Below are 20,809 nucleotides of genomic sequence, written 5' to 3' on the forward strand. Positions count from 1 at the left end.
TCTTTATCTGTAGCTTTTTAATTTATGGCACTGCACAAGGAAGGAATAGGACAGTGTTCCAACGCGGGGCCCTAGATATTGGGACACTGAATGAAACTAGATACGAATTTAGGTAGCCATGTTTGTTGTTCGAATGTTTTTGGAGGCTAGCAAGAGGGGAGGGGGGGGATACTATGTCCAAAAATTCTACGATCTCAAGCTTCTTGTTGAGAAAATAATGATGGCTTCTCTTTGAATCTCTGATCAAATGAAACATTAATTGCATGTGCCAGTGGTAGACGCCGATGGGTACATCTCAAGCTTGTTTAAAGCGCGTTTTTTTAATATTCAGTATTTGGTTTCATTGGTGGTGCTATCTGTAATCTGACAGAACTATATGCTTAATTCTACAACTAAACCAATTTCTGCTGTAGGAATTAATCATTATTTTTTTGAGTTCTAGGTTGTAACAAATGCAGTGCAAAATGTACTCTTGACAATTAACTGGGTCCCGATTCATTTACACATTTACAGTAAAGATAAAATGTGTTGAGAACTACCGTACGAATATTGTTAGAATGGCCCGGCCAATCATTTGAGAGAGAGAGCTCTAAAAACAAATACATGGCTTGAAATAGTTCAAAACGACTAAGAAAAATGTGCAGTAATGCATGAAAAGCGAGGAATATACATGGAGAGGCGCAGAACTTCTTTCACTTTCAAATCTTATCAGCAGACAACAAAGAGGAGCTGCCACCGAAGGGTTAGGTAGTAAAAGTTCAATTTGCTTTGCGGGCATGCCTGTCTGAAATTGATATTTGTATGGGACAGCTAAGGGCTCGTGGCTGATGAGATGGGATCTAAATATTAATAATGGTGCACGCGGTATCCAAACAGAGTGAAATGAACCTAGAAGATGTGGGAGGAACGGCATTTTTAATGAGTTTTCTTGGACATTCATCTTGGAGACCAACTCGAGCTTGATCTAGCCACTTGGAACTCAGCTCTTCATGTTCAAGCTATTTAGCAGGAGATTACATATCAGTTTAAACCACCCTACTAGTCTTAGGACTCATTTTATATAACTTCGAATACCTCAATTTTGCCATCCGTTTGTGTTAAAAAAACACTTCCATTGGAACGGATCTGCTGATTTACTTCCTTGTCAATGTAGGTAGTCATGATGACATAATATTATAAAGAATAATAAGAAACCGAAAGAACAATGCACAGAACGTGCTTGACAAAATACCTAAGAGGAAAGAAAATCTCTGTAGAGTATTTTTTGTTGTAGAGTATTTTTTGTATTTTGAATTTCCTTGCATACAACAGTGCTCTGAAGCAGAGCTTTTATTAGACAGTATTACAATGCAGAATCATAACAAACATAATACAAGATTGGATTCCATCGTACACCTCATCACATTCTGTTATGCCTGAGTATTCCAGAGCATTCCATGATGGAGAGTTTTGTTATTTCTGTACAGAGGCAAATCTGCATGCAGGTGTTGCGCTAGCAAGGTCTTTTTGTAATTCTGATGAATCTGCAGCCTTAATAGTCCCCCTCGATTCAAACGGCACATGGCATATAGTGAGAACTGACCGAAGTAAATTGAATCGAACTGAAGATAAAGGCTTTGTGAGAATGTCAGCCACTTGATCCTTACTTGAAACAAATGCAACTTTGAGAGTTTTAGCTACAACCCTTTCCCTTACGAAATGAAAATCAAGTTCAACATGTTTAGTTCTTGAATGTAACACAGGATTAACAGACAAATAAGTGGCCCCTAAATTGTCGCACCACAAAGTTGGTGGATCAATTAAAGAAATAGCTAGTTCTTTTAAGAGGGACTGAATCCAAAGCAGTTCACATGTGGTATTAGCCATAGCTTTGTATTCAGCCTCAGTGGATGATCGAGCTATAGTGGGTTGTTTCTTAGATCCCCAAGAGATCAAGTGAGAGTCAAAATATATGCAAAAACTACCAGTTGATTTTCAGTCATCTGAACACTCTGCCCAATCGGCATCCGAGAAGGCAGTGAGATTAAAGGAAGAGGATGATGATAAATAAAGACCAAAAGTAGAAGTGAGACGAAGATAGAGAGTAAAATACACTTGACAGCCTGCCAATGAGAGACACGAGGTGAGTGCATGAATTGACACACTTTATTGACAACAAAGGAAAAGTTAGGCCTTGTAAAGGAAAGATATTGGAGACTTCCTACGACACTTCGATAAAGCTGAGGGTCTTCAAATGAAGGCCCATCAAGACCCGAAAGTTTAACCGTGGCACACATAGGTGTAGACACAGGTTTAGACCTGTGCATGTTGGTTTTTCGTAGGAGATCATAAATGTAACGGGTTTGTGACATAAACAAGCCAGAGGTTGTACGAGAAATCTCAACACCCAAAAAAAAAATGTAACATGCCAAGATCCTTCACAGGAAAATCACCATGAAGAGAAGTAATAAAATCATGAATCAATGAGATATTAGAAACAGTTACTATAATGTCATCGACATAAATGAGAATGTAAATAGAATTAGAACCAGCAGAGAGGATAAACAAGGAAGAATCGGAAACAGAAGTATGAAAACCTAAGGAAAATAATTTGGAGCTCAGTTTGGAGAACCAAGCCCTAGGGGCTTACTTCAAACCATAAATAGATTTCCGTAACTTACAGATGTGGTGAGGGAAGTCAGGATTCACGAACCTGACAAGTTGATGCATATATACATCCTCCTCCAAGTCGCCGTGCAAGAAAGCATTTTGTATATCAAGTTGATGAAGGGACCAGTTCCGGCTTACAGCAATGGAGAGAAGAAGTCGAATAGTAATTGGTTTAAGAACGAGAGTGAAGGTTTCTGAGTATCAAGACAAGGTTATTGATGAAACCCTTTAGCAACGAGACGAGTTTTGCATCTCTCAAGAGTGCCATTAGCTTTCCTTCTAGTCTTGAAAACCCATTTAGAACCAAGGATATTGAAGTGAGAAGAGGAAGGTACAAGATCCCACGTTCGGGTTTGGAGAAGGGCATGAAATTCGGTGGCCATTGCATCACGCCAGTCAGGGTATTTGGCCCCTTCTGTATAGCATGATGGTTCTTCAAGAATGGAGGATGATTCAGAGATGGTGAGGGAGGCCGACTTATGTTTTGGCCAGGGAATGGTGCCATCGATACGCACAAGAGGACAATGAGTGTTGGTTTTAGAACGTGTGATAATTGGATAGGGAGAGGAGATTGTAGAAGGTGGGAGTACTGATGGAGAGGTAGTGATCAGCGGAGGAAGATTAGAGTTAGGGTTTGAAGAGAAAGTTGAAGAAGGAGAAGAGGAACAGCTCACGGGAGAAGATGAGAAAGTCGAAGAAGAAGAAGAGGAACATCTCACGGGAGAAGATGAGAAGCTTCTAGTGGGTGATGACGTGGACTGAGTTGGAGAGGAAAGGAGTGGGTTTGTTGTATCTCTCGAGTTATGAACTTGGGTTATGGAATGAATGGGCTGGATATTTATGGGTAATATGGGCTAAGGATGTGAAGGAACCAGAGATATAAATGGTAAGGAGACAGCGTGTGAGAGATTGGGCTGAGTAGGTTGAGGAGAAGGCCCAGAATTCGAAGAAGAGGCCTAGGACGCAAATGGAAAACAGGATTCATTAAACCTGACATCCTGAGAAAAATACACATGACCAGAAGAAACATGGAGACAAATATAAGATTTGTGATCAGGATTGTAACCCACGAAGATCAATTTTGTGCTTGTTATAAGGCCTTAAGTTTGGTCAGCAAGCAGAGCCAAAGACTCGTAAGAAAGAGTAGTTTGGCATCCGCTTGAATAGTGCCTGAAATGGAGAATTGTGGTTTAAGAGAGAGGAAGGCATTCTGTTGATGAGAAATGTAACTGCCTGAAAAGCTTCAACCCAGTATTTAGTGGGCATGGATGAGTGAGCTAGAAGTGAGAGTTCCATCTCAACAATATGTCGATGGCGACACTCTACACTTCCATTTTGAGGATGAGAGTAAGGACATGAAATTCTATGGGATATGCCGAATTGTTTAAGTATAGTGTTAAGTGGGCGAAATCCTCCCCCCCCCTAGTTTGATTGAATTGATATAACGTTGGAAGAAAATGTATTACTAACATATCGTAAAAAGGCAAGAAAAATTGAAACAACATCAGATTTAACATGTAAAGGAAAAAACCATATGTATTTAGTAAGGTCGTCTACAATGGAAAGATAATATATGAAACTTTTGGTGGACAATACAAGAGCTGGTTCCCATACATCTAAAAATAAAAGTTGAAATGGAAAAGATGAACGGGAAGGAGAAGGAGGATGAGGGAGAACATGAGATTTTGCTTGTAAACAAGCAGGAAACACAAAAGACGACTTAATGGTAGAGGTAGGTAAATGAAAGTTTCTAATGATAAGTGAGGTGAGCCGTGGATTAGGATGACCCAAGCAGTAATGCCAAATCTGAGATGTTGTACGTTCTCCAAGTAGTGCATGAGGTTGAATATGAGTGTTGTGTTGGATAGGTGACTGAGATGATTTCGAGTTGGCCTATGCATCAGCTTGAAGTACATAAAGCCCATCTTTAACATGGCCTTGAAGAAGTACCTCCCTGGTATGTAGATCCTTCACAAAGAAACCACAAGAGTGAAATTCAAAAAATACAGCATTATCAGCACAAAACTGTCTAACATAAAGTAGATTACGAGTGATTGAAGGCACATGTAATAAATGTTTAAGAAAAAATTTGCGAGAAGATGAAGAAAACTCAGCCATGCCAGTGTTTTGAATAGAAAGTTCAGATCCATCACCAATGCTAACTTGATCTGGTCCAACGTAAGGAGTGGAGTTGAGATTCAAATTAGCAAAATTAGGAGTAAAGTGATTAGTAGCAGCAGTGTCAGGGATCCAGTTTGTGACGGAGGGAGGAACAGTGGGAAAGGCAATATAGTTGGCATGGATGGAAGAAGGAGGAGGGGTTTGATATGCATGATCAAACCGATGGTAGCAAGACATGGCCGTGTGACCAGACCTGTGACAAACCTGGCATGTTAGGCGTTGAGACGAATTTGGAGTAAAGAAATTGAAATGAGGGGTAGGAGGACCACGACCTCGACCACAGCCTCTCCTTCCACGACCACGACCTCTATGAGAGGTTGGAGGGGAAGATGAGGTCTGAGTGATTGTCGAGTTGGCAGAGACGGGACTAGCAGACAGTAGAGAATGAGTCTGATGTGCTAGTCTTGACTCATGGTTGAGAAGATAGCTAAAAACTTGGGCTGATGAGAGTGGTTCAGGTCGAGTTGTAATGGGGTAACAATTGATTCATAATCGGAACCTAGACCAGCTAAGAGATATATATTGAATTCCGAATGGGAGAGGGGATGACCCGCAGCACTTAGAAAGGAAGAGAGTGTCGTAGCTTTGTTAAAGTACTCTGAAATTGGTTCAGAGTATTTCTTTAAGGTGGCCAGCTGAAATTGCGTCTGCATCACATGAGTAGATGAGTGAGCAAAAAACAGAGAAGAGAGTGTATTCCAAACAGCACTCGAAGTAGTGCATTCAAGCACTTGAGCAAGAACATTATCTGTCAAGGAAGAGTTGGTTGCTGAAAGTATTAGCTGATCTTGAAGAGACCAGTGGGTAAAAGCTGGGTTTGGTTTGCCATCCACAGTGGATGGAGGCAAAGGTATAGAGCTATCGATGTAGCCGAAGAGACAATGTCCTTTAAGAAAGGGTAGGATCTGTTCTTTCCAAAGGAGATAGTTGTCGATATTGAGCTTCACCGGAACTAAATTTGTGGCTAGATTGGTGATAGTGGAGGGGGAAGGGAGGGAGGAAGAAGAAGTGGATTTATCGGAAGCCATAACAGGTAAGGAAGGTTGGACGTGAGTCCTTGATTATGCTCTCTAATACCATAATAAGAAATCGAAAGAACAATGCACAGAACGTGCTTGACAAAATACCAAAGAGGAAAGAAAATCTCTGTAGTGTATTCTTTGTATTTTGAATTTCCTTGCATACAACAGTGCTCTGAAGCAGAGCTTTTATAGACAGTATTACAATGCAGAATCATAACAAACATATTACAAGATTGGATCTCCATTGTACAACTCATTATATTTTGTTATGCCTTAGTATTCCAGAGCATTCCTTGAGGGAGAGTTTTGTTATTTCCGTAGAGAGGTAGGTTTGCATGTAGGTGTTGCACTGGCAAGGTCTTTTTGTAATTTTGATGAATATGTAGCCTTAATAAAGAAGAAACCATTTCATTTCGAATAGATCGATCTATTTCAGAAAAACTAAAATGATTGATCTGGGGTGAACAATCAAGGTTGCAAGAAAAGAGGACACCCGATATTTACTTCCCATCACATATTAAAAACAAAAGCTTTGAATGAAAGGTAATCGTTTTTAGGGGACAATATTGATTGACTTCTTATAAAAGTGGCCGGGATGAAGAAACTGCATCCCGGCCACTTTTATCTCCATGGGCTTCATGGAGATAAAGTCACTCTTAACATCACATATAGTTTCGTTTGGTTCCTCAAATACTCTCAACTCATCTCAACTCATCATTACAACTTTTTCAAATCTCAATATAAAATATAACAAATAATTCAATTTTTTCAAATCTCAAAATAATAATAATATTAAAAAATAATATTCTAACAATATTTTATCATCTCAACTCAACTCAACTCAACTCACTTCAACATCCAAACACAACCATATGTTAGAGATCATGGTTGAGCTGAATTAAGAAACTCATTTCTGAGGTCTGGCAAAGAGCTGCTAGTCAGTACAGGGGGCCTTATTGGAAACTGTGCCGTTGCATGCACTGGTGTGGAATTAAGAAGATTGGCCGTCGAGAGCCCAGATGATATTAAAACCCAAATTCAAACAAACTTGGGTCTTGATCATGAACACAGTACTTGAGATATTTCCCTATAATTGTGATGAGGGCCTGATATTTGAACATCTACAGCAGTATTTACCTGCAGCCTATAAACCCATCCAAAATACCCATTTTAAAATCTGATAACTTCATTATCAAAATTAAATAAATAAGTAAATATTTGATCAGCAGTTTCTCCTGTTAATATTTATTATTATTATTATTATTATTATTATTATACACAAACTAATGCATTTGATTTCCCTGCTGGGCCTCAAAATCTGTGTTGATAGAGAGAGAAGAGAATATGAACCAAGCAAAATGTCTCTTTCATAGTGGTAAAAAAATAATAAAAAAAAAAAACTTGATATCATCATTATTTTTGGGACACCTTTTCTTTCGAGAAAAGGCAAATACATAAGGGTAGTGATAGGGTTACTATCCATCTATTATCCAAGTACATTTTAAATTTTTTTATTATTATTTTCTTTTAAGTATTTTTTTACCATCCTTAATCATTAAGAAAAAATTAAAAAAATATATAATTTTATTAATATTTACTTCCTTAATCATTAAGTAAAATTAGAAATTAAAAAAAAATCAAATACAATTTGAGTAGTAAATAGGTAGTAATAGGATAGTAATCCTATCATTATTCAATACATAATCTTGTTCGTTAGCCAGAAGGTCAAAGTAGTGGGGGATCATACATTTATTACATTATGCGTAGCTCACCTAAATTCCATTACCACTCTCCCTCCCCCAACCAAATGGCGTTTGTATATTGGACTCATCATTAAAGAGTAATAATAATAATAATTCCCAATAAGTCTCAGAATTACTAGGACTAAATTTTGTTAACGATATAGTCTATTTAAAAAGAAAAATTATATACCATACTATCATTCTACTTTGACCTCATTGTGTAAGATGTGATATATTTCTCGCCATTAGATGATTATTTATTTGATAATTTTTTATCATCCAATAATAATAAATGTGTTACATCTTACGTAATCGGATGAAAGTGAGATGAGAATATGATATATATATAGCATCACTTACTTGAAAAACCTAAAATTTATCTACATAATCACATAAAATCACAGGTCATGCATTTTATCTCCATGAGATGGGCTCTTTCATGAGTCAAGGATTGAGACTCTCAAGATCCACTCACCCAGGACAAAAACATCTAATGTGAAAGAGTAATGTTAATCATCATCTTAACTTCCATCATCCATCTATGATTTGGTATTAGGTAATTGAAAATTATTTATTACATTTCACTTGTAAACCTATCATTTAATATCACATCATTGGATGATAGAAAGACGATGAGAATTAAAATGATGAATAAAATTTTTCAATGTGAAAGAGTAAGCATTATTGTTTTTAGTTTTTTCTTTCCCCCCCAAAAAAAAAAAAAAACTACTCTGACCATGTTAATAATGAAAAATGATATTCGTAATGTGCAGAAACTTCGGACTCTCTTTAAAAATAAAAAAAAAATTCAATTAAAATTCTCATAAAAAATTTATTTATTTTAATAATAAAACTCATTTTTTTCTTTAAAAAAATATACAAAACTTACACTCGAGTGTATCATGCATTGCTCCATTATAAATTAAAGTGATTCGCCCCCACTTTTGGTGGGATAAGTTTGTATATATTCCAGGCCAAGCAAAGTCGGTCCACAATTGTGGGTGTTTTATTTACAAAATGAGGATCACCGACAAACAAGTCCGATTTAATCAATAATTTTCTGACTTTTTTGATTAACGGCAAAACATGGCATGTGACACCACGTTCGGAAAAGAGTTTCAGATTTTTTATATAATAAAAAAGGAGCAAGCAGTTGTCCTCTTCAAGCTAGAATTCCCTTTTTCCAAATATAAATAATATTGATAGGAACAACTACGCGAAGAAAACGACATGAAAAAGCATCACAACACAGTCCGTGACAATATATATTTAAAAGCTAGATTCCATGCCAAGGTATTAAAGCTTGACCATCACATATTTAAATGGAAAGCTCATAAATATAAAAATCCTACAAAAATATATATAATAGTGAAGAGAAGAGATGGAAAATAATAATTACAACAATTGCTTAATTATTATTATTATTTTTTTAAATAATATGAGATCGATTTACAATCCTCAGAGAACTTTTGAGGCTTTAGCCAAAAGAATATGAAGTGAATCCTGGGAAACCTTAAACTGGTAAGTGGGAAACCTCTACCCTTTGTTTTTCAGCCATAAGAACAGAGATTTTGATTACACGACGGATTGACCTCTTCCACCAATCTTTTCATTTTTCTGTTTCCATCTCTTCTTCTCCTTCATAATATATATATATATATATATAAATACCCTTTCTCAATTTCATCTCACGTGGTGTGTTTGTCACTCTAATTCCGCGTAACGAGCCAAAAAAACTACTATATTTCACATACGCGTGATTGCACCTCAACGATTAATTAAAATGTGGATGCAGCACCCCCCTATGTTTGTGCAGTTTTACCTAATTCTGCTGTTGCTGCCTTTGGTGCTGTTTAATCAAGAGCTCAGCAAAGAGAACCTCATTCCATGCATCAGGAACGCCGGGCAAGCACCAGTGGCTGCAGTCCTGGAACCTTAGCGGCAATCTCCTTTCCTCCTCAGACAGGCTCTGCTTCCGGTATATTGAAGGATGGCCATCCTTCCGGAAATCTGTCATTCTTGTAATATTCAGGTAGGTGACATGAGTTTTCATGCCTCTGAGAACTCTCTCCAAAACCATCATCTTAGGTGGATATGGCCGCAGATACGTCTCGTTCTTGATGGGCCGAGTCTCCTGGTCGCATTGCCCGCCAGAATTCCACTGTCCACCACTGCACAAGAATAATGCCACTAAATTTATAACTTTTTGACTCTTCCTTATTTTGAAGTCGCAGTGATGCTGAATTATAAACATATACAGCAGAAAACAACGCTCATTATATCTTCAGTGTTTCTTGATTACTATATTGCTAATGTAGAAGAAGGTTACAATGCTGTTAAACTAACAAGACTTTCAAGAGGGGGAAAATGCTTTCAAATATTTTTGCAAAGTGTAAATGGTGACAAATGATGGTTAAGTATTGCATAAAACAAACCAAAATGCATCAGTACCCAAACCTAATTCGTCCAGAAAACATGGAATCAATGTTTTCCATTGGGTTACCTAAAATGGGAAGCAGAATAACCCCTGAAGAAGACCAGAGACTTCGATGGATCTATATTGGCATCAACCCATCGGGCCCATGTAGTTAAAGCTTTTCTAAATGCCTCAAGAACATTCAGCTCGCCATAGACATGGCTTCCTTCTTGATAATAGTCCTTCCTGCAATTTCCCACACTAAATATTAGGTTCATCCAATAGAAAATGCAGACTGTATCATTACCAAAGTAATCTTGCGCGTACCCTTTGGAAGTTTTTTCATGAGTCCACCAGTGTCCAGTGTTAAAGACGATGAAATCTGCCCCTTTATATTGATGAGAAGATCTCCCCACTAAATCAAGACGAAGCGTTTCCTTCTTTGATCCATGTTGGTCGGGCGTTTCCGTTTCTTGAACTAAGAAAGGAGATACAAAGAACTCTATGGAGCACTTATAATCCTGCCCATCCATCCATTCCAATCCAGAAAAAAGGGGACAGAAGTTCACAAAATAAGAAAACGATTCACAAGGTAAATGGGAATTGTAATAACGAAATTAAATAACTAGATTTGTTCGTTAACCTACTTTGAATACGAAAGAGTAGGAAGCTTCCCCACGAAAATGGTGTCTACCATTTGCTTCATAAACCTTGGTCTGATCTTTCACTGAGTTCCTCAAGATGCAAATCAGAGACTCCCACATATTCCTATTCAGAGAATCACCCACAAAAACTAGCCGCTTGCCTCTCAACAAATTCAACAAAATACTTCCGTCCAATCTGCATATGACAGTCCCATTTAAATCAATTTCATCAAAGAAACGAAGCCAGAAATTAAATTAATGGATCACTTCCAAACGAGGTATAAGGTAAGGAACAAAGCCCAAAAATTAAACGCCATAAAAAAAATGAAAATCCGGAGTCCATTACCTAATCCGATCTAAGCAGAACAAGCCTCAGATAACAGAATAAATTATCAGCTTAATGGTTAAATACATTAATCCGAAGCTTAGTAGAACCATCTATAACAGTAAAAAAGAAATTTTATCTATTTATAACATGCCAATCTCTGGATTCAGTTCCTATAAATATAAAAATATATATATATATATATATATATATATAAATTAATGGGAAAACAAAAGTATCGTTGAAATATACAATTACAGCACATACCTTGGGAGACTGCATCCCTTAGGTTTCCATTTCATTTTCTGGTAATCTTTATCGGGCCTGCCATTAGAAATACAATTGAACTGCTCGTCGATCAGTGAGCAAGACCCGGGTTTGTAAAGCGGATACGAATCATCCCTCACCCATTCCCCATCAAATAAATCACAGTTCATCAAAGATTCCACCAAACTATCCTTCCCTTGCGTAACAACTGAATTAGTTCCATTGCTCTCTTTCTTCGATTGCGAAGCCGTGTGGTTCGATATCTCATCTTTCCCTCCAACAAGTTTCCCTTCTTTCTCAGAATTGCTCGTATCTGAGGAACCCGATTTCCCTGTCGGACTCGCGCTCTGATTTGGAGCCACCGGGGCTTTTGGGGCGGCAATTGTACTCTGATTTGCTTTTACAACTGTCACTTTATCAGAATTTTCTGAACTAGAAGTTTGATTTTTCACAGAGGGTAGTTCTCCATTCATCTTAGGAGCCGAATTTTTCGGCAGACTAGCACTGCGATTGGCTGCCACCGGAGCCTCTGGGGCAACAACTACAGACTGATTTGTGTCTGGGACTTTACCCTTGTGAGAAATCTCTGTACTTTGAGTACGGTTGTTCACAGTGGATGGTTCTTTAGCGAGATTAGGAGATTGGGATGTGTCATTACTAGATCTAGACGCGCTGGTTTGTTGAGGAGGAGGAGAAGCAAAGTTACGAACTTGTTGTGGGGATGAGTTGTTGGGCAAGAAGTGCGAGAAAAAAGGAGAGAATCGAGATCTGTAAGAGTCACTTGCCGAGGCATTACTGCTACTGCTATCACTGCCACTGAAGATGTTGATGAACCAAGGAGAAGCAGCGTTGGGAGAGGGGCTGAAAGCTAAGAAAACTGTGAAAGCAACAAAAGCAAACACGAACCCATATGCTAAAACAACGGTTCTTCTGGTTTTGAGGACGGGGAAGAGGCTCTTGAGGTCTGACATCAGGGTCCCGCCGGTGATGGGAATGTGCTTCGCAGCCTCAGCCATGGAGGAGGGTTTCTCACGCTCTTGCCTATTTTGCCTGAGACCTCAAGTCTGGAGAGAGAGGTAAGGAGGAAAGAGACAGAATAGTGCCTGGTTCCAGAGGGGGGAAAATGGACTTATGGCGAAAGTGAATGAATGTACTGCTGAGAGACAAAGACAGAGAGTGGGGGGGTGGGGGGTTGAGTTTAACATGAGTGTACGACGACGGACGACCCATGTCATCTCGGTAAAGACTATAAGGGGTTCTTGTACATGTTTTATATATTTGACCTCTTGTTCCTCAATTAATTGCATGAGTGCCACTACAGGAGGTGCTCTTATCCTCGCACGGAATGCAACTTTTAAGAGTAAAAACTCTCAAAATTAATATTTGAAGCGTGGCTAGCCACCTCTCAATATTTGTTCGGGTTTTTAGAAGAGTTTTCTCTCCATCATTTCACATATAATATACTATTTTTATTTTTATTTTTAATTTTTTAATTTTATTCCTATTAAATTAATTTAATTTTTCTATTCATCGTCTATATATTACTTATTTAATAAATAAAAAATAAAAAATTATATATGATATATAATATAGAGATAATGAGTATAATTTTTATTTTAAAAAAAGAAATATATATTAACAAATATTATTTATCATTCTCATACTATTTTAAGATTCGTTATTTTTATCATTTTATTTACATACATATATTTATATATTATTTTATTTAAATAAAATGATAAAAATGATAACCTCACATATTTAATGTATGAAATGATAAATAGAATTTTTATTTTATATTTAAAGAGTTTGTGTAGTAGTTCAAAATTGAGCTGCATTGAAAGCCGTGGCAAATTATGTAAATATAATAGCCCTACTGCCCCAATTTCCATTACTTATCACCGCTTTCCTAAATGGCTGTCCGTGTAGGACCAAACACAATCACTGTTTACAGTTTTCTGTCGTACAACAAGTTTGTACGTGGCAACACCTAGCTTGTGCGATCCAAACTCGCAGAGATAAAATCCTACGGCGCCAATGTAAACGAAGTCTCAATTTTCAGCAAAGTTGGCAGGCAAGCACGATAGCCTTTGACACCGCGTCGATTTTTATTGGTAATATACGACAGAAGTTCACGGATCAGACGCATAATGGAGTTAGATCTGGAACCACAGCCAGACAGACAGCCTATTACTTCCCTCTCTTTTTTCAAAGATTAAACTAACTTTATATGTTATATTTCAAATAAATAGTTAAAAATATTTTATAAATTAATCTTAAATTGTAAGATATATTTATTATTAAATCAATTAAACGTATCACTTTAAACTATTTAGCGTTTAAATTTATTTTTATAAAATATATGTATAGAACTATCGTTTTTCTATATTTTGTGACATGTCAAAAATAAAGTTCATTTACATATAAAAATATTTTCAATCTATCTTAATTCATCTTATTATTATAATTTTTAAAAATTTTTATATAAAATATAATAAATAATTTAATTTTTTAAAATTTTAAAATAATAATAATATTAAAAAATATATTTTAATAATATTTTATTCAATTTATCTAAAATTATTTCATCACATTTCATTATTCAAACGAGTTTGAGCCTTTTGCCAATAGTTCTAAAAATTTCCATAACACGAAAACGCCCCAATTCTCAAAATAAATAAGATATTATTGATACAAACGAGCCTAAGTTTTTTTTTTTTTTTTCTTTTAAACCTCAAATGCTTCGTACGGTTTCAGGCTTTGAATAATGAGAATTGCTATTGGTCTCAAATTTGGAATTTAAAAAATATCTCGAATAATATAATTTTTTTTATGTATTTTTTTAATTATTATAAATATTTTAAAAAAATAAAAAATTCATAACATTATTAAAAATTATTTTTTTAATCATTCGGTAAAAATAAAAATCTCATTTGAGACATTTTTTGAATCTCAAATTTGAGACTCATAGCAGTACTCTTGAATAATACTCCATATGAATGGTAATTTCATGTCATTTTTGTTGAATAGCAAAAGTCCTAATATGCTTACCAAACCATCTAGACAAGTGCTTCTTCCTCTTCATTTGTCTACATGGCAAAGTCTATATTCTGTTCTCAATACACAAAAGACTATTTCTTACTTTCTTTTATACTGTCGGACAAAATCAACCATTTTGTACTCACACGTCTTCAATTTATTTTAATACATAAACCATTTTTCTTAATCAAATAGCGATTTAATTATTAAAAATTTCCTTTAATATATGTATTTTATCTTTTAATTTAATTATTTCGATGTAAAAACAGTATTTCTTAATGAATCTGGTAGTGGAATTCGGATGGACGGAAAGTGGTGGGTCCCTATAAACCGACGCCACCCTTTACAACTATATTTTACTGGACAATGAAGCCATATGAATATAAATTTATAATATACTTACCAAACTATATTAGACATGTTTCTATACCACCATTAATCCATGATCTTAATTTATATAGGGTAGTGATACCCTTACCACGCTATACTACCGGTCTACTACTGATTTATTTTTTTAATTTTTTTCCTCTGCAGGTCAGGACTTCACAAGTCCATTTCACTGCTCAGATCACGCGATTTGATCGAATCTCAGATGAAAGTGTCAGCTTCTGACAAAAATAATATAAAATTCGTTTCTATCAATATTCAAAGCAAAATGGTAGCCCACGAGTTTACTCTCACATTTTCACCTTTCATCTATTTAATTTTAATTTTTTAATTTTTTATTTAATAATTAAGGAAATAAAATTTAGAATAATGATATATTTTTTATTTTTTAAAAATATGAATAAAAAAAATAAAATAAAATATAAAATTTATATCAATAAACATGCTCAATCATATGTTAAAAATGTGAAATTTATATTAGAAAAAGGATAATACTAATCTTCTCGCTACCGTTTGCATTTTTTTTTTTTTTACTTTAAGATTATGAAAGTGTTTTTTTAATGATGTTATCAATTTTTTTAAAAAAAATATATATTTAAGTGTTAAAAAAATAAATGTAAAAAAAATAAGAAAAAAAATACATCAAAATAACTAACGAAAATCAGTCGTAGCTGTAATGCCATCCTAAATTTAAAGAAAATGATACTCTTATCACTAATTCTTACAGTTTGATATTACTGCTGAAATTTTTTATTTTTTTTATTTAATTATTATTAAAGTATTTTTTAATAATATTGTGATTTTTTTTTTAAATATGTTTAAAAATGTAAAAAAACATATATAAAAATATTTAAAAAAAAAAGGACCAATTATACTTAACTGTCGGAGTAGCACAAAAGCTAAAAAAAAAAAAATAAGTCCATATATTTACGTCAAATCTTACCGAAAACGTGTCGAAGGAGGAAATAGTAAAACTGACAGAAAATTCAAAGTGAAGGGAGCGTGCAGCACTGCTGAGGCAAAATAAATTTTAAAAAATAAACGGGTAGTAGGCCGGTAGTACAGCGTAGTAAGGGTATCATTTTCCATTTATATATACTTCATATGATTGTTAATAAAATAAAACAATAATATTTATATAAATTGACAAGACGAAACCCATAATATATCCATGAGCTATCGTAGAACTCCGCGTGGACCTTGCTTGATTCCTAACCGGCCACGTCAACCCGTCAAATAAGTGCCGGATTCTATGTCGGCGGTTTGTTCGACACAAATGGTTTTTTTTATTATTATTTATTTAAATATTAAATAACTGAAGGTACGACGTACCATGCAAAGAGTATAAGTACGGTGACTGTAATAGACCTTAGTCGTTATAATTGGGTTAAAAATGAAGGGAAATGCTTGGTTGCCTTTTTCAAACTGTCGTTAAAAGTGTTTTTAGTCTATTTTATTTTCTTAAAATATTTAAAAAAGTTATTATTAGTGAATTTGAGTATTATTTTTTAATATTTGAAAACAAAATGTACTTAGAAGATACTTTTGGCGACATATTTGAAGCGGATCACCCAAAAATTAAATAATAAGTAGCTAAATAATAAAAACTCATAAACACTCGCTCAAACTAGATTTAAGCCATAATTTTTTGTCTAAATCCGACTAAAAAATTCAATAAATCATATCAAACCACTTAAAAGTAATTCAATAATTATTGAGCCATCCTCGTTGATTGTATTTTCGGATCTTATTTACTAAAGAAAGATTTATATAGCTGTGAAATTTGATGATTTTATATTACTCATTATAAATTGGCTAGTAATTTTTCTTTTTATAGCTATTCTTTGATTTTATGCAAAAAAAAAAAAAAATACTAAAAACTCAAATGACAATGTTTAAGGTTGTGTTTGGTTGTTGAACCAAATTCAACTCATCTCAAATTAATCATTTATGAAACCCATTATTTTTTCAACTTTCTATACAAAAATTAAACTCGTCTCAACTTACTTAATATATTGTAACTTAAAAAGTTAAATTCATCTTAATAAGATCTACAAAATATTATTATTCACAATCCAATTCATCTCAACATCCAAACGTAGCCATTTTTAATGATCATGCTTGGTTTTTTAAAATTTTCAAACTTTTCTGTTTATGTTAATCCAAATATCTTTTAATTTCAAAATCTATTTAATAAATAAATAAAACTTTTAATTTAGTCAGTTGCTTAAGTTTTCGCAAAACTACCTCATAAAAGTTTTGTTCATGCAATCTTTCAAATATCTTTCACAAGCTTCAATATAAAACACATCTTAAAAATAATTATCTACACAACTTTCTATTTTATTCCCACACACAAAAACCAACTCAAGATCTATCTCAAATTTTTTCTTTCACTAAGTCTATAAATTATACAAACTCTCCTTTACCAAACATTACCTTCTGACTATAAAAAAGAAATAAAAAATATATGTTTCTTTAAAAAAAAAATAGTAGGTCCCTTATACAGATGTTTTCAAGCCAAGTACTTCATCTTAGTTATGTTCGTTTAATTTTTAATTTTATATTTACGATTGGTTTGTATATTTTTCGAATGAGTTCGAACTTATTCGTGAGTTTCTTCATTAATTTCTTATTTTTTTAATGTGTTAAATAAAATGTGGCCTATATATAGGAGGTCAAAGGCTATACGAGAGCATTACTAAATCAATGTAGAACTCACTTATTATATATACATTAACATAATAAATATTAGTTAAGATTTTGCACACGTTACTAAATTAATATTAATAATTAGTTACTTATTTGTTTTAAAATTAGTTGTGTAAATTAGCTAGCCAAACTACAGGTACAACATGATCTTTGTTATTAAAGGTAAACTAAAAACCTTTCTACATGTAAGAAATCACATATATATATATGACTTTATATTAAACAAATTTATATCCAACCTTATATTATTAAGGATTTAAAATACATATATCGCATTAATAATATAATTAAAAATATATAAGTATTTTTTATCATTCCACGCAACAAGGAAGCTTTGATTTCACAAGATAGAAAATCGATCAAAACTTCAAGCGATATTAATGATAAGCTTCTTGTGATTTGACTTCAATTTTAAAATTCGGACATAAAAAAACATCGATCAATATCCGTCAAGACTACTAATATTAATGTCAATTGTCAACTCCACCAAAAGTCTATTTGTAGGGAGAAAAAAAAAACGATAAAAAAAAAAAGCAATGAAATGAGGAACAAACCATAGTATTTGATATGGATTAGAATAGAACAATAAACACAACTTTCATCGTTACACGTGTTGCATCTGCATGCTAAGTCTTACTTCCTTAATGTTGTAATCTTTAGTTCATTCCATCGAGATCGTGGGTTCACGTTTTCCAGACCAAAACAACATGGTCCTATACACACACACACTGACACACACACGAACATTTTGAACTCCAAATGAACCCTTCAGTCCTTTATTCCTTGGATCATTCAGCTTATAATTACTACAAAATGATTATACAAAAACAAATTTATAAAATACCGTAATTTGATGTGTTATGTAACACTTCTCATATCAAAATATTAAATATATATGTTTATATATTTATTATTTTATATCGATAATTATAGCTAAAGATGAAAAACAAAAGCATGTATTAATTTGATTTAAAGAGCATACATAGCATTAAGGCCTCGTTTGTATTCGTAATTCATCTCAACCCATCTCATCTCATCATTATAATTTTTTCAAATTTTTACATAAAATATAATAAACAATTCAACTTTTTCAAATTTCAAAACAACTTTTCTAAATTTCTACATAAAATATAATAAATAATTCAACTTTTATTTTACTATTCATAAACCATTTCAATTCATCTCAATTTATCTTTTATAAAAAGATCAGTAGCAAGTAAATTTCATATTTATTAAGTTTGGTGGGAAAATGATAACAATAAACAAACAATATTCAACGAAATTGGAAGTTGTCAAGCCTCCATCTCAATGCGTCATTTGTCATATGTCATCAAAATAAATAATAATAATAATACATGAAGTAGAGAGAAAGGAAAATGAGACTGAAACTTGCAAAAGGTAACCCATTTGTTTGTTTCCACTCTTATCTTTGAACAGAGGTGTTCTATAAATCGATCATTTGGAGTCCAATAAGTACACCACTCATCCTTCCCCCACTTTTTTTTTTTTTTTCTTTTTATTTTTCCTCCACCGACGGTCGGGAGACCTTTACAACTAAAATCAAGCTTTTTGTGGTTCCATTATTGAAAAGGACAAACTCCACCATTTCACTCTCTCTCTCTCTCTCTTCTGGCTTAAATAATAAGGTGGTGGATTTCTCATTTACTATTTCATATCGACGATTAAAATAATAATGTTGGACTATCAGAGTGATATGAAAAGGAAAAGAGCCGTGACTTCAAGATAATCCTAAGTTTCAGATTAAAAACCTCCGCATTCGGAGTCTCATATTGTCCCGGTGCCTCAAACTTCGGACTTCAGCTCAGCCGGCCAACTCATGTTTGTGGGATATGTATGCACGTTTAAAACAAATAATTATTCGGAGTTCATATATATATATATATATATATATATATTCATTAAAATAGCAATTCCGTGCCCAGGAGGATCTGGGTTGTAATGACAAAATAATAAATAATAAATAATAAATAATAATCCATATAATAGAAATTATGAGAACCAATTAAGCAATATTGCAACCCAGCTAGGAACTTTCGTCCTAGTTATCATGTCAGATGTTAAAAATTACAAAGAACCAGTGTCTTCCGATTATAAAAAGGGAATTATCACCGGCCACTAGGGTCTATCTACTACTTTACGTTTCTATTAATGTCGTAAAAGAAAGTTGCTTTTTATATATTGTAATATTTTCTTGAATTATTCTCGAGGATTATATATGCAAATCCATTGTAAAAGGTGTTCCCTTGGCCCTCATCTCAAAAAAAGGGACTGTAACTGAAGAACCATCCGCTCCATCACCTTTTGTTACAAAGCCCCAAAAGATGACCAGCGCCGTAGAAAAGCCGAGAGACAAGGGGGACGACACTTGAATAAATTACTTCTCGTAAGATACAAAGCTTTACAGGACTAAAGAAACAACGATGGCCTGGCCATCTATCTTGAAGTAACTGTAATTTATATTCTTTGTAAATATAATACTTCTTTGCTCTCATTTATTTTTAAGATGAGATAAATTAAAATTTGAAAATTAAATAAAATATTATTATAATATATTTTTTTAATATTATTTTTATTTTAGAATTAAAAAAAATTAAATTTTTTATTTTATTTTATATGAGAATCTGAAAAAAATATAATAATTAGATGAAATGAAAATAATTGTAAAAACAATCGAGTCCTAAAAAGAAAAAATAGATATAATTCTAGCTGGGCTTCAACTCTTGGGCTGCTTGAGACCCAAAACTGTAAGGGAGGAATATGTCAAACAACTTTTCACGCTGGGGCGGCCCAACAACTTCATGAACTGTGGAAAATATTTTTGAAGACCAACTGGACAAGTTTTCCTTATGCGTCCTATATCAAAACACAAAGAAATATAAATAGAATGGCCTAAGTGCCATACCGTCGCTTTGGCCGAGTGGTTAAGGCGTGTGCCTGCTAAGTACATGGGGTTTCCCCGCGAGAGTTCGAATCTCTCAGGCGACGTTTCTTTTTTATTTTTACAATTTTTTTTCTCAGGCGACGCTTCTAGCTATCGCGAAAATTAGGTAACCCAAGACTTATGGATTCAGACCACCTTGACCATATACGAACTAACTACCTATCCAATCTAAAGATTCGAATGTTTTCAAGCTCTTTTCCGGCAGGTGAAAGCCTTTTCATTCTCTCTCTTTAGGATTACAAAACGCGCACACATCTCAAAACTTTGCTCCCCGTCGAGCACGAAGCCTCACAGTCATAAATTCTTAAAAAACAAAGCCAGCCTAATCTGTTGAGCAGAATATCCATGCAGAAGCCCCAGCTTTCAACTACAACCATGAAGGCGCGCGCACTAATGGCCTTTAAGAAGTCAGGCCTTCACCTCAAAGTCGTAGACCAGAATTAACAATGTACAACTCAAATCA

General features: G+C 34.1%; 1 protein-coding gene and 1 non-coding gene across 2 annotated transcripts; one reads left to right on the forward strand and one right to left on the reverse strand.

The window, feature by feature from the left end:
• Positions 1 to 8,976: 8,976 nt before the first annotated feature.
• On the reverse strand, positions 8,977 to 12,437 carry LOC108985411 (protein trichome birefringence-like). The gene is made up of 5 exons (XM_018957699.2): positions 11,247 to 12,437; positions 10,658 to 10,850; positions 10,338 to 10,531; positions 10,098 to 10,256; positions 8,977 to 9,765 (listed from the first exon to the last, which is right to left on the reverse strand). Exons 1-5 carry the CDS (start codon positions 12,260 to 12,262, stop codon positions 9,417 to 9,419), a joined length of 1,911 nt encoding a protein of 636 aa, XP_018813244.1. The 5' UTR covers positions 12,263 to 12,437; the 3' UTR covers positions 8,977 to 9,416.
• Positions 12,438 to 20,308: 7,871 nt separating this feature from the next.
• On the forward strand, positions 20,309 to 20,390 carry TRNAS-GCU. Its single transcript has one exon. It is a non-coding gene; the product is annotated as a tRNA-Ser (tRNA).
• The last annotated feature ends 419 nt before the right edge of the window (positions 20,391 to 20,809 follow it).

The sequence above is a fragment of the Juglans regia genome, chromosome 4 (assembly GCF_001411555.2).
Source record: "Juglans regia cultivar Chandler chromosome 4, Walnut 2.0, whole genome shotgun sequence".
Lineage (NCBI taxonomy): Eukaryota > Viridiplantae > Streptophyta > Magnoliopsida > Fagales > Juglandaceae > Juglans > Juglans regia.